Source organism: Saccostrea echinata, unplaced genomic scaffold (genome assembly GCF_033153115.1).
Source record: "Saccostrea echinata isolate AGI-Se365-2 ecotype Australia unplaced genomic scaffold, CSIRO_AGI_Sech_v1 ptg000011l, whole genome shotgun sequence".
NCBI classification, from domain to species: Eukaryota; Metazoa; Mollusca; class Bivalvia; order Ostreida; family Ostreidae; genus Saccostrea; species Saccostrea echinata.
This window is the reverse complement of record NW_026889760.1, coordinates 3,021,379-3,043,933: the sequence shown is the minus strand read 5'-3', so window position 1 is coordinate 3,043,933 and position 22,555 is coordinate 3,021,379. Positions and strand designations below refer to the sequence as shown.

Genomic DNA, 22,555 nt, shown 5'->3' with positions numbered 1-22,555 from the left:
AAAACTGATACCACATTGTGGCCCAAGCAGGTGTATTGTCGAGCGTATAAAAATACTTTGATTGATACGATTATGATCAATTATAATACGTTTGTGCGAAAATTCGGACGTGCGCACGTGGTCAATCATAACACAAAGATTTCAATGATTGATAGCATAATTAGACATCACTCCATTATAAAAGAGTCTGTCTATTCGGGTTAATCTCTTATGGCAGAAAAAATTATCATTCTCTTGTCAGAATGTAAGCTGTGCATGTTCCCATTTAGGAAGACACGAAACGATAATCTTTTATTTCCCCCTTTCCATTCATTGCTGCTGAAAGTCATTTTCTCCCACCCAATTTCCGAAGCGACCTTCCACCTTGCTTCTCCTAACACCTACCAAGAACTGAGAAACCGGAGAATTTAAAACCAATCGGTCGGATTGAATTGGAAATCTGATTAGATTGTAACAGATCTATAATGATGAGTGAATTATTCTGTCTCTAAAGGGTAATTCCTTTCATGCAGACAACACGCCAATTATTTATCTCTAATTATCACGTTTGTTGGTTCTGAATGAGGAAATGATCTTACGAGTTTTGTCCCGATTCCGTTCCAGACAGAACAATCTACATTTTCGTCAATCTGCGGAAGAATCTTCACACAAACGGTTAATATGTTATAGGATCTTTTTCCTTTAACCCATTAAAACTAAACACAGGGTATTGCGAGTAAATAGATAATTCCCACAGTGTTTTCTGTTTGGGTAATACATGTATAGGCGTAAATAAATGAATGAATGATTTTTGCTAACGGGCCATAGATGGTGAAATATGGCCTACGTTAGGAAAATATGGAATGCTTGTGAAACAGAAATAAACTGTTTGACATGTGGGTAGTTGTGGTTTTTCGACCATATTCGGATGACGTTTTTACATTCATACATATTTTGACATTTTCTCTGAGTGACATCAACCAATGGATTACCATTCATAATTAAAAACATTTAGTTGTAATAAGTATACACATACAGTTCAATTCTGTATAAACTAAATAAATGGTTCAATGCTACCTACCTACAAAAAAAAAAATATACACATACAGTATTCAAAGGGTGAATTTGATAAATATATATTATTAATTTTTGTTAATATACCTACATTAGCGGGAAGGCATGAACACAGTCTAATTGATATGATTTTATATCGTTAGGGGGATTATTGGCTTTCAGAATTAAAATGCACCTAATATTCGCAAGAGAAAGAGTGTATATGTGGCCTGGAATAAGATTCGTATTAAAGAATCGAACATCAATGATAGACTTGTTGAAGAAGAGTTCAATAAAAACTGAAAAGATTCTTACATGAATATTGGTCGATAAAACGTATTATAGCGTCCTCTAGTGGATTAGAAATGGCTTTACTTTTAACTTGAAGGACCCTTCACACGATTCGAATAATGTAATACAACGGCGCCTTAAAGCCTGAATCGGTGTTTTAAGTATAAATCAGGAAAATCTAATTACATTTCAGGTGGAAAATTTTTGTAAATTTACTAGTTCTGTTATTACACAGTAAATTAATTTACGACATTTTACGATAGTTGTATCAACAAACGTTGCGATAGATACGATAGTGTTCTTTTGACATGTCAAAAAGTGGTCGTACGTGATTGTCGTAAAGCAAATTTCCCTTCGAAATGGTAAGACGGAACCACGTTTTACAATGTTTCAGTGAGGGCGTTTGCGTGTTTAAAGCATAACATCGTGTAACTAATTTACAACTTTTAACATCGTTTGATAACATCTTCTTCTTTCATTTTACAGGACTTGATCTTATTTAAATTATGCAATAACCAGATTGTAAATTGATCTTGCAGTGTAATTTAAGTTGTACCATAATAAGCCCATTTAAAGACAAAAGCGTTAGAGACCAGGGCACGTCTTTCTTTTCTGTTATTGAACGTAAACCTGGACAATAGATCGATTCTGGAAATAATCGACATGTCTTCTTTCAATTGTTCTTTGAAAATATAACGATGCATTTAGCGTTTTCATTTTTGTTGTAACGATTTGTAACCTGCGTGTGTATAATTAGCTGATTTTATCTAAATTTTTGTATGGCGTTGAAAGGCTTTGTATTTGTTTTGGATAAAATTAGATTACCTTAGTCTAAATGATGATTTATTTTTGTCTTTGAAAAAGCCACTTATAGACACGAATGTATGTACACTTGTAAAGGAAGGAAACGCAATGTATTTGTTTTAAACATAATCTTTACAATTGTTTAACTCCAGTTTAAGTACAGCTAAACCAAAGCTTATGTATAAGAAACCAATACAGCCATGTCTTTACGCATTCATCTAAACTAAATATATACGTGTATACGCTTTTAATTGGTGATTACTGTGCTATTCTTCTTCATTATCTGTGCACCTTTTTTAAACACGATTTTTATATCCAGAATGCTCGTGAAAATTTTGTTGAAATTTACTTACCTTTCTTCCGGCTCTGTTATTATGTTTATTCATAAGAGATCTTGCGTTTTGCTCGATTTCCCGCGCGTCCAGAAATTTACGAGAAAATTTAAGTCCATGTTTGATATCCGCACTGCATCCTCCCCATTTCCAACCAGCATTTATCACTCGGCTTTTCTTTTTACTTTGGTCACAGCTGCACCGTTTTAATTTTCCCAAACTACAGGCTTGTGTTATGGAATAAGTCACTCCTGCGGACGTTATTGCATACGTAAAAGCCGCCTCTTTACTCCCTGAAAAAAAAAGAGTACGTAAGATTTTAAAATGAAGTTCGCCCCTTACAGGCCGCCGTAGAAAGCAATTTCAGTTAGGTGGAGGGGGCATAACCTAACAGAAATTCTCGACGAGCCAAAAAAAAAAAAAAAATCAGACTTTTTTGAGGGGTCACAATTATAAATTAGTTTAAATTTTTCTATAGTTTATACTGGCAAACTTATTAAGGGGGCACAACTCTGAATCAGCTTCGTTTTCTATAGTAAAGTATATATTGGCAAAATTATTGGGGACACGTCTCTCCCATCCCTCTTACGGTTCCTACGGACCTGTTCCAGAAGAAAGAGAAAGTTTGAAGTCATGTGGTTTAAACGAAGATATTTTTTCAGATATAAATTACGATAGTATACATTGCAATTCCTATACACAACATATTCATTGTGCTATGGATGTAAAGAAATATATTATAATATATTGCTTAAAGTCTTTTCGTCACTGGGAATATTCTTTTTGAAAACTAGTTTCCTTAGAAATAGTTTTAAGTTTTAGTACATGTTTATAAATAGGAGTTTATCACTGAATTATCATCATTTTTCTTCTTCTTCTTCTTAAATTCCAAGCCGTGCCAAGTTTTAAAAAAAATCGGATTTACACAGAACGCACTTACCACAATAAACGAAGATGTGAACTAAATAAAAAAGGGGGGTCAAAATGTATTCAAAAAAAAAAAAAGACGATAAGACGAATTCTCCCAGATCTAGGATGCACTTGATTAGACCTTATGAATTTTATTTTTAAGGAATTACTTTTATTTAATGTTTTGATCTTAAAGTAATGTCAAACATATATTAAAAGTGTAGTTTAAGTTCTTGTCAGATCGCTTAAAGATCATACAAACGTTTTACTCTCTCGGCCAGACACGACAGCTTGAAAAAATTGATAGCGACACGGTCCCAAGAGAAAAGAAATTTATGATCGGACAAAAGTAAAAAAAAGACAAAAGTCTCCGAGTTGAACAAACTTCATGTTGGTAATAATATGACAACGTCGATACAACATATTAATCGCAGTGTAACATATAAATCTTATCACATACTGAATATAAATATGAATATGAAATCTAATATTCTGGCTTGTAATATGATGTTGTAACAAGATGAACTCAATAGACTGGTCGTGTTTTATTTTGTTGACTATGTACGCTGGGGAAAAGGACACGTATTTAAAGTGAAGCATACAATGTTAGATATGATTTATGATTTTCATAAATGTCTTAGGAGTGTGGTACATGTACATGATTTTGATCTAGTTTACAGTTTTCGTTAAAGTACATAAATAAATATGGCGAATTAATTGGAATTTAATCATCAATCAATAACGACAGAAAAGATGTGCAATAAATTATTTCACGTCTAATTCATCATTTATCATTTATATTTCAGTATCCTATTCTTTGAAAATGTTCAAATAGCTCTTATCTTATAATACGTTCATTCTTTTTTAAAATTTGGTTAAACTTTCTGGATTTTTTGCTTTATAGTGAACAAAATATTATTATACATATTTACAGGATGAAACATTACCATTGAGTTGACCGAAAGCTATACCATTCAGTTAATCGAAAGCTACACCATTCAGTTAACCGAAAAGCTTACTGAAAGATGACTAATTGGCAGAGCTCTTCTGTCATTCAGTCACCTTTTCCAGACCTGTAACTGGCCATTCAATTAACTGAGTGACACAGTATCATCCTGTTAAATCTTTTTTAAGGATTTTACCTTAAAACAATGGTTTATCTAATATTTTATATCACAAAATACAAAGAGAGAGAGAGAGAGAGAGAGAGAGAGAGAGAATGTAGAACTTAAAATCGTGATATTCGAAGATGTGATCTTCTCCTAATGTATTCTAAAGGTTCTGGAATTGCAATTCATGTTGTCGTGAAAATCCATTTTCTACGTCATGCAGACTTTGCATTTAATTGGACCCTTATTTCTGCACTATCTGTTTGCATTGTTATTAATCTCCTACGAACATAGTTTTCTTTGTTCTTTAATGATTAAGGATATATTGTTATAGACCACCATCGTCTTAATGAGAAGGGAGAAAGAAATCCAGGCTATTAATAACGTCCGATCGATGCATATTACGTAATAAACATGATAGTTAAACATTTAAAATTGCTGTCTTTTTGATTATACCAATCGTTATCGGAAATTTAAGTCATGAAGTACATAGTTGTGCGTTCGCTCCTGCAGAATTTTAATTAATGAACACCACGTCACAAGGACATGCGATAGGTACTCCTTATATCAAGGAAAAAGAGCCTCATTGCCTGATTTGTATCATTAAAGGTTAAATAACCTAAATATTGATGAAGCGTTATTAATTTTTTGTGCGATTTTTATCGGGTTCGACATTCAGCGAGTTCTGATAAAGATGACAACTTTGCTCAAATCACGTGACAAGAATAGACAAATGACTGTTTACATGTAACCTCTTTAGGATATAAGATGGGTCTTTTCTTAAGGTAATTTATGACACTTTATATCACCAATCGCTTATTGTTGTAAAGTGCAGGGATTTGTACATTTCTTTCAATACTCTGATAATATTGATAATCTTGCTTAATTGGGCTTGCATAATTAATATATGGCACTTGTCTGAACTGTCACATCCACAAAAGAGATATCACTTTGCTTATCTGCTAAATATATGTTGTCTAATTGCGCGCCTTTATGGTGCACTATCCTTGTCTGGAGCAAAGCGTCCTTGACTTTGCTAACTGCTGGTATACAGATACAAAGTACTCATCTTTATTTGACATTTTGACGTGTCGTGTATGACCTAAAGGATTATCGATACTATTTTTTAAAAGATTGATAGTTAACCTAAAACTGTTGTACTTAAAGCAACAGACAGACTAACGTTAACCCTTCCTTCAGTGTAATTGCGGAAATAGACCCGAAATAAGTAAAGCGTAGACAAAAGTAATTGCAAAAGATCCATAACTAGACGAGAAATTCATACAGAAATATTACTAATAAGAATTCCTTGACCCTTTCGAACAATTTTACGGTCGGGCACAAGAGGCATATTAGTGATAGCAACCGCCTCGTGGCGTCTGTCAAATCACAAAAGACACGACACAATGCACGGGTCTGCCTGTATGTCCAGTTTAGTAATAAAGTCCACACGCGAGGATTCTGATGGGGAAAATAATATGATCCGAAACACTCAGTCGACTGTTGATCTAATTTCGTGCAAAAAGTCGCTGTTCGGTACGTAGACCGACGCTGGGGGCGGGGACACCTCCATTGTACGGATGTCGGTCCTCACAGCTGCTCCTGTTTGTAATTGGGCATGAGGGTATTGATATTCAATGAAGTGCACGAGATAGATTTTGTGTCCCCTGTTTGGGGAGGGACAAACCCCAGGCTCTAAGACTTGAGGTCGCATTCCATGCCATTATTTTGCAATTTGCAGAGGTGAGGATTCAGGTGACACGAGAATTATTTCACCCCACTCAATATTGAATGGCAATGCTTTTTTACCAAAGCAGTTTTCCTTTCATTCAGGATTAGCAATGCACGTTTCCAAAGTACAAGATAGTAGTTTTCCCGAGAGTTACTGTTTGGTACGGTGTATGTAGTAACCACTGATGAAAAAAATATATATATAACTTTGCATTCCATTAATGATACGTATAATATATATTTCATAAATAAATTATTTGTTATTCTTAAGCGTTTCATAATAATAATTCTCCGATATAACACGGTGTATGTATTTGCCATTTATTTATTATGCTCGATGTCGCCCGCGTGGCGCAGTGGTTAGAGCGTCTTCTCTGAGTCGCGAGGTAAGGAGTTGATCCTTACGTCGCGGGTTCGAATCCCACTGTGGGACGTGGAGACCGGTCCTTCGGATGAGACCGTATAAACCGAGATCCCGTGTCGCACTAGGTGTTGGCACAAAAAAGATCCCTCACTGCTCAATGGCCGTAAGTGCCGAGTATAGGTCAAAATTTGCAGCTCTCCACCGGCAAGTGGTGGCGTCTCCATATGAGTGAAAAATTCTCGACAGGGACGTTAAACAACATACAAAAAAACAAACAAAATTATGCTCGATCACTCTCATAATGGTATACCTTTTAATATTGTATGTACATGTATTAAGTAATAATTACTAATATGTATTCTGATGTATCTAACTAATTTTAAAATTTTATATTGAAACATATTTTTTTTTGGCCATCCATATTCAGGAACTTGTTATTTTCCAATTTGGGTACGTTAAGTGATATATACTGGGGTTTTAAAGACTATCATTTTGATAAATATTCCAGTAACGTAATAAAATGGGTGAAAATAATTTAAAGAAATACGATAAGATCATTTTCATTTCTCTGATATATTTTATTTCGTACATGCATTTTTTTGTATAAAAGGTTTAACTTTGTCTAAGTCACCTGTTCTGCTCTTTAACTTTTCATCGTTAATTGCAGTGGGAAATAAATCTAAACGTTTCTTGTATGTTTATGTCCAAACAGATTTCATCACCAAACTTAATCAGTTGGAAATTTTTTAAGCCAATTTAGGCGTCGACTCGCATCAAATATATCTCTTAAAATTTCCTTTTTCGAAGGCCGTTTTTCAGACCATAAAATTTTTGTAATTCGTGTTGGAAAATAAATATTGAAAAATGTGTTTATCATGGTATATTAGTTTTCAAAATTGCTCGATTCAGAACCATTTTTGTCATTACCTTGCTAAATTGTTCGTGAACTATTCCCACCATTTTGCCGAATAGAGCGAAGGTGTCGTGGTAATCGAGTTTTCCCTAGACGTGTGAAGAAGAATTCAGACGATTAAAACGTGCCCGCGATTCCTTGTCAATGTTTATATTTAAACAAGTAAACGAATTTATTTTTCATTAAAGAGCGAAGCATACAGTGTCAATATATCTATTACTAATCCCCGGTAAAGGTATTCTAAAGTGGGCTAAAAAGAAGGGAAAATGAAACATGTTAATCGTCTGTTCTTAGATTCTCCGCCCGTCATTGCGAATGTCGCAGTTTTGTCATTCAAACAGGTGTTTAGAAAAGTCAATATTATCATTTCTCTCTTGAATCTGAAATACAAATAGACGATGACACGGATTATAGGGTATTCTTCCGATTTACGATAATATTTTTTCACGAATTCTTTTAATAGGTTTGAATGTTATTACTATATGTATACACATAATCTGTGCTTTGGTCTGCTGTTGGTATTCGGAGTTATTTTTGATATGGTCCAGCGTCTATATTCTTCTGTGAATTGAAAGACATTGATAAGGAAACCGTGAGAATAACTTTTTAAAAATTTTAATAAAAATCATTTTATTTTATACCCAATATTCTGTCTTTTTTTTTCTCCCTCCACAAAAAGCCGAAGCATTTGAGATACTGAGTACTATTAACATCAGATGTATTCAGAAATCAAAAAGAACGAATAGATGCATTAATTTATAGAATCGATTTAGGGACTGAAGGATGAAAAAATGGTTCAGGTTAAATAAATCTTTTTTTACGAATTTAGGCTAAAAAATGAGTTAAAAAATCTGTCGATTATCTGATTCAATTATTTGGATATAGGTTCGAAACCATTTGAATATAGACGTAAATAGATAATTATGACTGACCATATGCATAATTATGTAAATTAATCCACGTATTCGCTCTTTTATTCCCGAGAGTATCTGATGTTAATAGTATTTCAAATGGTTGGGCTTTTTTTTGCCGAGGGAGAACAATGATAGAATTTGGGGTCTATAGTTAAATATTTTCTCCATAAAATTTAGAAAGGTTATTCTCACGATTTTCTTATCAATGTGTTTCATTTATCAACATACATTGAACTTATGAGTTGTTAAGAGCTTACGATAGAAAGCGCATCTTCGACTTTTGAAAGTTTCGACCCTTCGAAACTCAGAACACATGTGTTTGTTAGTGCCGGCAATAAGTGTACCCCTTCATGTGGTCATACGTCTTTGTTACATGATATTGGTAATACGTTCACCCCTACATGTTATCATATGATTCTGCTGTATGGTATTGGTAATAAGTTCACACCTACATTGATCATATGTCTTTGTTATATGATATTGGCAATAAGTTCACACCTACATTGATCATATGTCTTTGTTATATGGTGTTGGCAATAAGTTCACCCCTACATGTGATCATATGTCTTTGTTGTATGGTGTTGGCAATAAGTTCGCCCCTACATGTCATCATATGTCTTTGTTATATGGTGTTGGCAATAAGTTCACCCCTACATGTGATCATATGTCTTTGTTATATGGTGTTGGCAATAAGTTCACACCTATATGAAATCATACGTTTCTGTTACATAGTATTGGCAATAAGTTCACACCTACGAAACTTAGATCGTAAGTTTCTAATAAGAACGGACAGAAGTGACCCGAGACTGACAATCATTATGGTTTATTGTTCCGTCTGCCATTAAACGAGTTGTCAGGTCACTAATGTCAGCTGACTGAATGCAGATCTATGTCCATACCAAACTGTCTAACAAATGAAAATAGCCATGCTAATAACCATTTTCATCAATAGGCTCAATGAACAGAGTGATATTTTTTTACTTAGATGAACTTGAAATTGATGAAATGGGCACACTTTTTTTTAAGTGCGAATTAAGACATTGTATTAGATATTTTGGTTTTAAAGTGGAGAAGTTGGAGATGCAATCACTGTTGATTTTGTAAAGTTCATATTTTCTGTATCTCAAGTCTATTACAATCTGTGATTATTTATGCCTCCTCCTCAATAATATACATGTACATATACATGTACAAAATACTAGACAGACCCTACATACATGTATAACAAATAATCTTAGATACCAGGAAAAAGCCATAGTACTTACCAACTTTATGTGTGTGACCAAACATGGTGTTTTCTGCTCCGCTACTTGAGCAGTTCCAGCGATTATTCCGGAACTGATATTGACACTCGTTAATTCCCATTTGTACTCCTTCTCCGATCGTAACTATTGCGTTCGGCCTTTTCCGGCAAATGGATCGTTGTCGAGGAGTTAAACCGGGGATTCTGTTACAAATGAAATTGGCTCGGAGGGCAACCACTGATGACAATGCCCTATAAAAAATAAGAAAAATAAATAAGAAAAGATTCTTCACAATCTCAGATACCTATGGTAATGAAAAGTAGAGTATTTTATTTATTGATATAATCATAGGTGGATTTAGAAAGAGGTAGTGCCCTATTTCTAACCCCCCCATTTCATCACAAGTTTGAACATTTGGATGATTCTATTATATTATGCAGATTGGAAAACATATTTTATATTGTGTGTTTTTTATCCTTCCCTGTCAGTCCCAAACCTTTTGAAATTCAATATCCCATTTTGCAAGTGATATACTTGATAGATATATAAACGAAACAATACTTCTATAGATCTTGCAACTGTGTTAACCTGTCATTACGCTTTTTCTAAACTCAACTTGTGGAGTTGTTATTATAAGTCACAAATAAGATCTTTTGGTATTGCAAAATCTTTAAGGTTTTGCTTTCATTTAAAAAAAAAAGGTTTAACCGTTATTGTTTCCTATTTAAAAAGTGCTACAAATCAATATTCAATATATCTGTATATTATATGGCCAAACTACAAGCAATGATAATAAAAACACTTCCATAACTTTTTATCCGTGTCTGTGTCAAAGTCTATTTTACCAGTGAGAACAACTAGATATCAGCACTATGTCCAAGAGTTCCTAAATCAGCGAGGAAATAAACTGAGAATAGAGATTTACCATAAGAGGTAGAACATCGATATCCAATGACAGCCTGCGAACATTTGTCTGTCTATGTGCCAACACCTTATAGGAGAAGAAAACAATCTATTAGTATATTCACCGCCGAAATAAACCATTTACGAACAGATATTTATTTTCTTGGTCGTACATGCAGGACAGAAAAGGGGGAAATGACATATAGGTGTCGGGAAGTTATAAAGAATGATCAGTAATGAAGAAAGTATAGTTACAACATTTAAATATGCAGGTAAATGTCATTATTGTAATTTTACTTTATGATTATTGATTATTAAATTTTATTTTTATTTTATTTTATTTATTTATTTGGCACATGTATTACACAAATTTGAATTTCACACCATTACAATTCTTTACTATGAAAAAGAAGTTAAAAAGCAATGGTATATATAGAAGCAGTTTAATTACGTATTAATTAGCTTTCTTCCATAAAGTTAAGGAGAAGATCAATTAAGATTACTTGAGCATTTTAACTCATTACTGAATTCTCTTAATACATATATCGTATAGATATGGAAGTCCGAGGTAGGAAGTGTTTGTGAATGTTTTCAGCAGTAAGAGTCTCTTCATTTAATAGAAAAATAAAGTTTCTGGCTAAAAATAAAAAAAAAATGACCTTTTTCATTTTAAAGAAGAACACTTTTCACTTAAAACAAAGAATATTTCGAATAGTTTAAAATCAGAATAAAAGCTTATTATGGTAAGAAAAAAAATTGACTCTAGTAAAAAATATTTAACAATGGACACAGAATTATAAAATTCTCGGCAACATCTGCACACTTAGCGAACAGGTTAGAAAGAATAGTTTCAAAATCAAATAATATTATTGATTTTTATTAAATTATATTTATTTCTTTTCCATATATTTTATTTTTGCGATGGGGACTTAATTCACCCTTGATTGAAAACATCTTAAATGTCTTTGTCACACCAAAATATCTAGTGGAAGACTACGTGCCATAAATAGGACATAAATATCTTGACTAGGAAAGAGAGAGAAGAAAATCGACTGAATTACATGTATTATGCATGCCGATTGATTTGTGATTAATTGCCTATAGAATTACGAAGTGACAAATATTATTTAATTTATTTTATCTCTAAATGGACAGAGAAAGAGAGAAACAAATGGTAGAATATTTTTTATGCATTTGGTGTACTCAGATGGATTATCAGGGACTTAGAAGAGCTTAGTAAAAGGGCGTAATGAAAAATTAACTGTCTAAAGCCTGAACAGAAGAACCTTTCAGAATTATGTTTTATGCCTATTGAATTGCCTGTGCACTCGTAGAAGAGCGCCTTATATTTCACCCTATCTGTTTCATATGCAACGTTATGGAACAACGTATTTCATTGAAATCTTGTCAGAAACGATTTCATAAACAAAAATTGTAGACATTTCAAGATATAAAGACTATTGGTGTATGTTTTCTGTAGAAGTTCAAGAGTTTTTTGACTTGTCTAACACTTGCTTAATTACACAAGCACCGCGATTTTTCACTTCAAAAATGATAAATTACCTGTAAGTGACAATTTGAAAGATTACACATTATTTTCAGGGTCAAAATTATCTTCTATACCCTTGTCAAAATACAGTAATGGTTTTACTATACAGATAATTTTTTTAAAACATGTAATCCGGGTAATTGTCGGCTATCTATACGCACGAATATTTCAAGCTGCAATATGCAAAGAATTTCAATCCAATTGTCCCAGCAAAGTGCCAAAAAAATTCATTCATAGACTTTTATCAATGATTTTAGTCAATCAGCGAATAATCATCTATACAATTCAGTTATCTCTTCTCTTAAATACTGACAATGGCTACACAATGGTTGGACTTATAAAAAAATACTGACAGATAGGAATTATCATTATGAGGTCGAATTACTCACAAAAATTCGCCGTATACACAGAAGGTCAGGTAAAGAATTCCCACTGAAAACTTAGTAGAACTGCTAATTCCCATTATGTGCAATCATCGTGGTTTGTTAGACATAAGTTCCATTCACAATCACAAAGTTAATTTTTTTAAAATTAATCCAAGACATTATTTTGGTTAAGAAAGTACCACAATTGTTTCCCACCAGCGATTTACCAATATTGTGATTTCTTTTATGCAGAAAATACTACACCATTTCTTGGAGGTATATTTTTTAAAATCCTTTTGCAGGCATTGAGAATTTGAGTGATGATAAGGAAAAGAAAACAAAAATAGGAGTCGAAATGTTTCATCAGTAATTTGTAATATAAGAATGAGCCCGTTCCGGTATACGATTGGTCTCTAGTTTGTTGACAGGTAAAAAGAACTCCAGATCACATGAGACACTATTGGGAGAATCGGTCTGTTACACTAAAAGCCACGCCTCCTTGAACAGTATCAAGATACGAAGGGTTCATCTTTTACTGCACAAACGCAGATCAAAGAATTGCCACCTTGCTAGAAGTGCATTCGAGCGAGACGAAAAGGCGAAAAAAGGCGCAATATTAATGAAAAAGATCGAAGAATTTTAAAGAACATTTCTTAAACATGGAAAATTATGGAGACTTGTCCATTAATTTTAAAAATACATAAAGTTAAAGGAGGAAAAAAATGTGTGAGGAATTTGTCTCCTTTTTTCGCATGCCTTTTATGCATAAAAAGGATAATCTCATGTCAAATGAATAGTTTGTGCTTGAGGACACGACGAGGTTTGATTTGATTATCGTACTGAACACGCTTGGAAAACTCTATTGAGATAATTGAATTTTGGCTTGTTTTTGTTGATATAGGTGTATTGTTATCGAAATGTCACAATAATCGCCTAACCTCGTCCAAATCAATTTAAAGCTGACATTCGATCAAAAATCTAACTGTTCGCCACCTTGATGAACCTAATTATTTCTTCTTAAATCAGGGTATGGACTTCACAGACATATCTCTATATCCTAGATGGAACAGGAATATAAAGTCATATGATCCGCTCCCGCCTTTTACGTCACAGATCTTTGCAATTTCTTCCATATGTTGTCCGAGACCATCTTATATATATAGCGATTATATGACCTCAGCGCGGAAGACTACATATTTGCGGTAATTAATTGTCATCGTCTGGTAAAAATAAATATTATTCCACGGAAATGATTTGCTAAGAGTGTAGTCTTTACCTTGGATGACTTGACGCTGTCATAGATGCGTAAAAAACAGGCATGGTATTGAAGGAGTTGCAAAAGTATTAAAGCTTATGATGTGAAGGGTTGCGGTACAATAATTGTTTGTAAGAATTTACGAACTACGCATGAATAACATTTTAATTAAGTATTGGTTGTGTTTACTATCCAACTATCCAGGTACTCATTGTCATTGGAATCTTTCAAATTCAGTAGAAAGAGTTGCTTACTGTACAACGCAGCTTCCAATTTATAAGAGGTACCATGTTCTTTTGGAACTAAGATATCAATGTACATATTAAAAAGAAAATTTGTATCTTTCTAATGCTACAAACCATGTTTTTGTTATTTCAAAACTTAACAACTTTTGGGAATATTTTGAGTCATTAATCTTTAACTACCAACAATTACCTTCGTGTCATATTCACCCTTGCCTAGAAGATATGCTTAAACTAACGGATGAAAACAAATTGGAGACTTTCTGTGAAGCTAAACCTACATAATCTACCATATTAAGAGGCGTTTTTGAGACCCTGGCAGGATAAGCTATTTGTTTATGCTTTACTCTGTTTGATTTACCTTACTAGTACTAGGAGTATTTTAAAACCATCATCACGGTCCGAGGGGGATTTCGTCAAAGACACCGCTAGTCCTTCATAAATTTGCGTGTATCCAGGTATCTTTCACACATTTCAAGATGAAACTCTGCATTGAAAAGCCCACAATGAGCGTTATCTAGTGGTAGATGTCATTCGTGGACAAATAATGATGTTTGTTTTCCTATTAAAGGTAGATTGGAGATTTTATTAATCTGTTTGTTTGATAAGAACCTGTTGTTTCAAAGCGACTGCACTATACAGACATGCCTTGCATTTCCGCTGGCCGGGAGCGGAGTAGGGGGAAAAAGTGTTTCCCTTGTACATTTTTTCTGTTTTGTCTTTAGAAGATAAGTGAATTCCAAAGGATCCGTGCTGTTTGCTAATAGAAAGAAAGAGGTGAGAACAAATTCAGCAAATGTTCACGATTAAATCAGATCAGATTGAATGCCAATCTAATGAGTCGATTGAATGCAAAGCAAACACTGAATTATGAATATTAACCTCATATTGCGGCAAAATACGAATCAAAGCATTCCAATCTGTCACTTTATTAACCCCTCTATAAATTTAGAATTTTGAAAATTAATCCATAAAACTTGAGAGAAATGATAAACATCTCTGTTTAATGTTCAATTTAAATAACCGAGTCTGTAAAAGGAATAGCTTGATTTGACATGACTTTTAAAATATCAAAACAAAGTCTATCTTGTCTCGGCTATATTTTTTCTCCTATTTTTACCGTCGCATGAATGGGGACAAAAATCCCTTTCTTCAAGAAACTTCTCTCCCTGAGAAACATCAAAGAAAAACCCCACAGAAACAGCATGCTTCTTTCATGGTGTGTTTGTAATATGTCCCTCTTAAGGTTCATAACCAAATGTACGAATTTCAATTTTTAGTGAATTGATAAAAATCAATTTAAAACGCATTTTATTTTTCACTGGTTAACGATAAAAGAAGAAGGCGCACTTTGATTGACTCGTAGACTCTTAGCTAGAAAGTTGGCTTGCGAAATTCTTTATAAATTATATCCTCAAAGAACATTTCGAATTCGGGTACAAGATTGAATCTCATAAATTTGTTCGTGTTTGATAAAATCCCATTGACAAAATATCTAAAATATGGAGTGAAATAAACAAGTTTGGTTTTGGTTGATCGAGTAATAAATCAAGCATGTCAAAATTACTATTGATGGATGGGAGATAGAGGCATGAATGGAAGGTGTACATTATATTATAACTGATACCCACGAGGAAATGTGTTTGCGTTGAATTTTAATTTGACGCCTACAAAGGAAGCTGTGGGTAGGTCAATTTAATTTTTTTTTTCTCGATATGACATTAAGATTTAAATGAGGTTTCAAGATTTTTCAGATACACTGTTTCCCTTTTTCTATGAATTATTGAGGCACTTTTCTTTTCAAATAAACGACACTTTATCCTAAATAGAACTTGAACACTTACTTTTCTCCAATGTATATTCATTTAATACAAGTAACAAGGATTAAAACGAAAAATTTGATATTTCTAGTACACATGCTTTACTATACTCCATAATGTATTCTGTTACAATTTTGTATCTCAATTTGAAAAAAAAAACAACTTTGTGAAGTTGACATTATAATAAAATTACGTATACAAGGAGTGATGAGGGAAAATCATATAAATTCAGCCTGTTTTCAGTGCTTATGTAAATGATTTTTAAAAAGCAACACATTTGACGAATTGGGCATTCAAATGAAGATTTACGTAGTGTATTCCATATTTATCAATTTTCATCATTTCAAAATGGTATTGACAGAATCGAATAATTTTCTATGATGGCGACCTTACAGAGCCCAGCTTGGTAAAAATCAGCAAAGATATATATATATATATATACCAGATAAAAGTAACATAGTCCCCTTAATAAGTTAGTATACAGGAAAAATTCGTTAGATAATTTTTGACTTCTCAGATCAAAATCCATTATTCGTGGCACTATTAGATCATGTGATTTGTGACTGTGCCAACATGATTTTATTCTTAATATAGGTCAATGATAGAAAAATTAAGTAGATCGAACTACATCTGCTGATATCCGGTACAAGAGTACATTTCAAGGTAACGTCTACTTTAAAACATATGACGTCACTCGCAAGAAAACTCAGACAATTGCTGGTGTAGTTTTTATCACTATTACTTTCAGACATTATATCGCCCATAACAATTATTGTTAACACGATAATAAATTTTTCATCAGAACATTTAACAATGTTTCAAAAACCATTTTAGCCTAGAACAATATCTGATTGCAATGTCGTTCCCTCTATGGAGAAATCAGATTTCACTTAAGACTAATTAAGATTGCCACTCTCTCCCATTCACAAATTACACTCTGATGTGTCATAGAATTTGTTTTTCCCTTAAGTCGTATTCTATAGGTATCAATTGTTTACATCCTGCTTCTTGGCGATATACATTGCGTAAGTGTGATGTAATAATTGCCAATACATTTCTTGGAAAAATCACCAAGCTTCTAAAAGTACGGGTACATGGTATGTATGTTCATTAAGGTCACTGGTGCCTGGAGAACAGCGTCTCTGCAAATTATTAAAACAAGAAGCCCATGGGAAACGATGCTTACAAGAATCAACTTGGCCCTGCTGCTTTTGACAAAAAGATTTTTATCCTCTTTTTCCTTGAAAAATTTTGACTGTATAGTGTGGTTCCAACTTAGCCACAAGAGATTTCGATTTAACCAAGTTTGAATCTACATAGCATTTGGATGCTTCAGTATGAATGTGACTAAAACATATAAAAATATTTTTGAAGGGTATAAAATTATGATTTAGTGTGGCCCTCCTACTCTTGGAAAGATTTATATTATTTTCGATAATATATTCACATAAAAAGTCTGATCCCCAATGTAACCCCAACCTTCTTCCGGGCTTTATGATTTGAACCCACTTGAATCTGCACTACCTGATTGCACATGAATACGACTTATCATGGACCTTCACCAGAAGATTTGAAAACACTGCATGCTTAGCATATAATTGTTAAACTTTGACCTCCTATTGTGGCTTATCCTCACAATGTCAAGGTTTTGTGATTTCGGAACTCCACACAAACCCTTGACATAAGTCGCTATTTAAAAGTTGGGCTAGAAAGCCATTATTTCATTTGTCCCTGATCTTGGACTGGAACCAATCAGAAAACAGCTTTTATTGTTGGTAAGTTTTGTAAACAAATATGCCTCATCTTTAAAATGGAAAGTGCCGATATTGTAGAATTTGTGACTAGTTACATTAAACGAAACATCGGGGATAAATTTTTGGAAGATCGTCCTTCTAAAAATCACAAAAGATATGCTCTGGAGTTGGGCCATTTGAAAACGACGGATTTGAAAAATATATTCTCATTGGTTATTTATAATTACCCATTACGTCATGTGTAACCACAAACCCAACTTTTGAATAGCGACTTATGTCGAGGGTTTGTGTGGAGTTCCGAAATCTCAAAACCTTGACATTGTGAGGATGATTGTGCTTCAACCTGCCCCTGGGCTATGACTTAAACAAACTTAAATCTGCACTACATTGTACCTGAGGATGATTGCATATTTATATGACAAGCAATGGTCTTGCTGTTCTTCTTTTTCTATAAATTCTCATGTAGAATTTTGATCTTGTATTGTGATCTAACCCTATGCCATTTGAGGAAATTAGAATCAACACTATGTCAGAAAGCCTTTTTGTAAGTTTCATATTTTATGACCCAGTGGGTCTTGAGATGATTTTCAAATTTGCAACTAAATTTTTATCAAGTTCTAATTATTTCCCTTTGAAACAGTACATGGCTCTTAATTTGAACAAAATTGAATCCTCTTTACCAGGATGCTTTGTGGCAAGCTTGGTTGAAATTTATCCCCTGGTTCTCGAGAAGAAGTCAGAACATTTAAAAGTTTACAGACAGACATCGGGCAAAATATGATCAGAATAATTCAATTGTTCTTTCAGCTCAGGTCAGCTAAAAAAAACTGCAATATTTCTAACCCAAATATCAAAGCTTGAGTCTTCTTTGAGTGTTTCTGATGGAGTGGGCGTGATTAAATTCCAATTCCGGAAGATATCTAAATTCTAGGAGAAGACGAAAAGTGATGGGGTAAGCCATAGGTGTATACTGAGATATGGCCAAACCTTTCAGGAAATGGCATCAAGTTAAGATAGTATGATTGGCGCTATAATTAATTTGATTGAACTCCTGAATTAAAAATTCATTGATAGTTGGAATTCATGTCACAGTTATTCGGTGACGTTTGCTGTATAATTCGTTGGTTGTCAGCAGGATGTCCGAGCTAGCGGTGAAAATCTTCTAAAACAAGCAAATTCAAATAAAATTTGCGGTTCCCCGTTTTCGGTGTCTTATTGGTTAGGATGCAAAAAAATTTTAGAATATAATTGTAACTGTCTTGCCAATGTGTCCTAGCTTGCCTTAAAATTATAATACAAGCGAAATATCTTGTCACGGGTAATGCACATGACTGTGTATATAAAAAAATTAAAAGCCCTTTTTCTTCTGAATCAAAAGTTATGGCCAAAGTTGATTTTTTATAAGAAGGTCAAACTTCTAGGTCAAGGTCAAAGTCATGAAGTTAAAAATGATAATTCCTTTTGAAAGATGTTGTCACGGGTAATGTACATGTACATGTAAAATGTGAAAGTCATTATATTCTCTCTTTCAAAAGTAATGTTTATAAAATAAAATTAAAAACAAGATATGTTTCTGAAACACTGATGCCCCCGTATGGCAGCTTATGGCGAAGGTTAAGTTTCTCAAATGCATGTGAAACTCCAGGTCAAGAGATCAAAAATGTTGGTACCCAAAGAAAGGTCTTGTCTCGAGGAATATAGCCCTAGCATCAACTGTTCAATAGTTATGGCAAAGGGTAAAGTTTTTTAAAAGTAAGTAAACCGTCAAGGTCAAGGTCAAATGGGGCCCCAGGGGAAGGTCTTGTCACAAGTGATACACATGTTCGTGAAATGTGAAAGCCCTAGAGCCAAACGTTCACATGTAATGGCCAAGATTAAAGTTTTTTAAAAGTAGGTCAAACTCGAAGGTCAAGGTCAATGCCAAAATTGTTTGTATCCAAGGGAAAGCCTTGTCACAAGGAATGCACATGTGAAGAATGAAAACCCTAGCATAAAAATGTTTAAAAGTTATGGCCAAGGTTAAAGTTTTCAAAAGTAGGACAAACTCCAAGTCAAGGTCAAACGGTCAAAGTTGTTGATATCCGAAGAAAGGTCTTGTCACAAGGATTAAAATGTGAAGTATTAAAGCCCTAGCACCACCCATTCAAAAGTTATGGCCAAGGTTACAGTTTTTCAAAAAGTAGGTCAAACTCCTAGGTCTAGGTCAAAGTGTCAAAGTGGTTGGTATCCAAAGAAAGGTTTTGTCACAAGGAATAGACATATTAAATATGAAAGTCTAGCACCAACTGTTTAAAAGATCGCTAAGGTTAAAGTTTCTCAAAAGTAGGTCAAACTCCTAGGTCAAAAGGTCAAAGTTACTGGTATCTTAAGGAAGGTTTTGTCACAAGAAGTACACGTGAAGTATGAAAGCCTTTGTTCCAACAGTTCAAAAGTTATGGCAAAGGTTAAAGTTTTTTTTTTTTTCAAAATTAGGTCAAACTCCTATGTCAAGGTCAAAGAGTCAAACTTGTTGGTATCTAAAGAAAGGTCTTGTCACAAGAAATACATATGTGAAGTTTGAAAACCCAAGCACCAACTGTTTACAAATTATGTCCAAGGTTAAAGTCTCATAAAATTTTGCGAAAGTGGGTCAAACTCCAAGGTCAAGGTCAAATATGATGGTACACAAAGAAGAGTCTTGTCACAAGGAATACACAATGTGAAATATGAAATTCATAGCTCCAACCAATCAAAAGTTATGGGTAAGGTTAAAGTTTTTGTGGACAAACAGACAGACAGGACAGGGCAAAAACTATATACCCACGAATCTTCGATACAGGGGCATAAAAAATCTATTGTAGGTTAAGCTTTAAAGGTAAGGTCACGCGTTCAAAAACCATAGTACATTTGGAAAGGTCGTGTAACAGGTTAACCACGTGTCAAATACCCTATTGTCTCTCATTCAAAAGTTATCACAATATCAAAATTATTGAAAAGTAGGTCAACCGTCAAGGTCACAGGATCAGAAATCATAGTACACGTGGAAAGATCTTGTTACGGGTAAGCCACATGTTAAATATAAATGTCATATCTTCTCGCATTCAAAAGTTATCACCAATGTTAAAATTTTTGAAAAATAGGTTAAACGTTAAGGTCAAGGTCATGGGGTCAAAAATCATAGTTTTACCTGGAGAGGTCTTGTCACATTTCAAATCTTCTCCCGTTCAAAAGCTATTACCAATGTTGAATTTTTTTAAAGAAGGTCAAACGTCAAGGACATGGGGTCAAAATCATAGTATATTTGAAAATTTTTTGTCTTGGGTAATGCACATGTCATATATGGACATCCTATCTTCTCTCATTCAAAATTTATCGCAAATGGTTAACTTTTTAAAAAGAAGGTCATACTTCAAGGTCAAGGTTCTGAGGTCGAAAATCGGATTTCATTTGGAAATGCACTTTCACAGGTATTGTGCATTTGAAATATGAGAGCTCAACTAGTATCTTTTCTCATTCAAAAGTTATGGCCAAGGTTAAAGATTTTGTGACAAATTGACAGAATGACAGACGAATGAAATTTAATGTCCCCTCACTTTTGCAAAAAGCGACAACAACAATGGCTCGGTATCTGTTTTGTTAAAGACGAGAAGCTTTCAGTTTTCACAGATTTTTACTTAAAGAGACATTCACAGATTTTTACTTTAAGAGACATAACTTTGTGGTTGGATATCAGAGTGCGTTCTGGTGTAGTAAAAATTGACTTAAAGTTACACAAATCCTTCAATCAATTAACTTAAAGATAAAACTGCATTGACTTCTGTGTAAATTCAGAGATTATGTAGTGCAGATGTCACAGAATTATAAATTGTTATGGGCATGAAATTGGTGTTAATGAGAAAAGTAAGTCAGTAGTACATACATCCAAGCCAAAAATTCAATTCCCAGACACCCCCAAATGGAAACATTCCTTATAATTGCTCTCCAGGACGATAATGCCCTCACCCTATATACCATAAAGACTGTCTTCAGGCCCAAAAGACTCAAGATAAAACAAATATATTTAAATATAAAGAGAAATTAAAGTCATTGAACGTAAATGCCACGCGTAATTATGTCAGATCCCCTAAAGAAAATACGAGCTATTCCCTTGAACTTTTGTTTTATGGATTATGAAATGCAACTTTTCGCATGTTTTCGGTTAAGCTTGCATGAAGTTGCTTTTCTGCTGAACAACAGGGAAGTGTCTTCTATAACATCGTAATTAACTTAATATAGAACTTAAAAAATGAGAAATGGTGTCTTATGTCAACGTTGTTTTTAGCCAAGTGTTAGCAAAATATTGCCTTTAAGCTCATTTGAGTAAAAGGCCCCAGTGAGCTTTCTGATCGAAATTTGTCCGTTGTCAAAATCTCTTTTTACAGAAAAGTTCTACCTAGTGTAAGATTAAGCGCGATAAAGCTTTTCAGTTGTCAACTCGACATATAGACTTTCTACTCTAAATAGGAGAGAGGAAATCGGGAAGGGAGAATATAAGAACATATTTAATTACTCTTTTTCAGTCTCAAAATGTCAGTGACAGTCTAAAATGCATGTATGAGTCGAAACAATCAAACTTGATTTCTCAACAAATCAATCATGAACGAATGAAAGTATAATATTCGTTTTACTTGAATACTAGCATGGCATTCTGAAATTGAAAGTTAGGTCTTCTTTCGTTTCTAAAGCGACTTGGAAGCAATGGTCATATACAAACCAATTAATACACTTTCATTGTCCCCTCTTCTGCAAAAGCGAGGAGACATTAAATCTCATCCGTCTGTCAGCCTGTCTGTCACAAAATTTTAACCTTGGTCATAATATTTTAATGAGAAAAGATACAGGCTTTCATATTTCACATGTACACTATGTGTAAAATGTCAAGACCTTTCCAAATGTACTACTATTTTTGACCCTGTGACCTTGACCTTGAAGTTTTACATACTTTTCAAAAAGTTTAACATTGAATGAAAGAAGATAAGTTGTTCATATTAGACATGTGCATTACC

The 22,555-nt window shown here is 33.7% G+C and overlaps 1 protein-coding gene across 3 annotated transcripts in view; it reads right to left on the bottom strand.

Moving 5' to 3' along the window:
- The window catches only part of LOC133184813 (protein Wnt-7b-like), a 44,154-nt gene that overhangs the window by 9,405 nt on the left and 12,194 nt on the right, over window positions 1–22,555 (bottom strand). Inside the window, exons 1-4 of one of the 3 annotated variants that reach the window (XM_061319891.1) lie at window positions 12,485–12,855; window positions 10,569–10,634; window positions 9,665–9,894; window positions 2,481–2,752 (exon numbers count right to left, since the gene is read on the bottom strand). In XM_061319891.1, coding sequence (XP_061175875.1) covers window positions 2,481–2,752; window positions 9,665–9,894; window positions 10,569–10,634; window positions 12,485–12,558 — 642 coding nt within the window. In that variant the 5' untranslated portion in view covers window positions 12,559–12,855. Of the gene's footprint in view, window positions 1–2,480; window positions 2,753–9,664; window positions 9,895–10,568; window positions 10,635–12,484; window positions 12,856–22,555 lie in introns of those variants that run through there. The other 2 variants (XM_061319892.1, XM_061319893.1) reach the window with 2 other exon arrangements.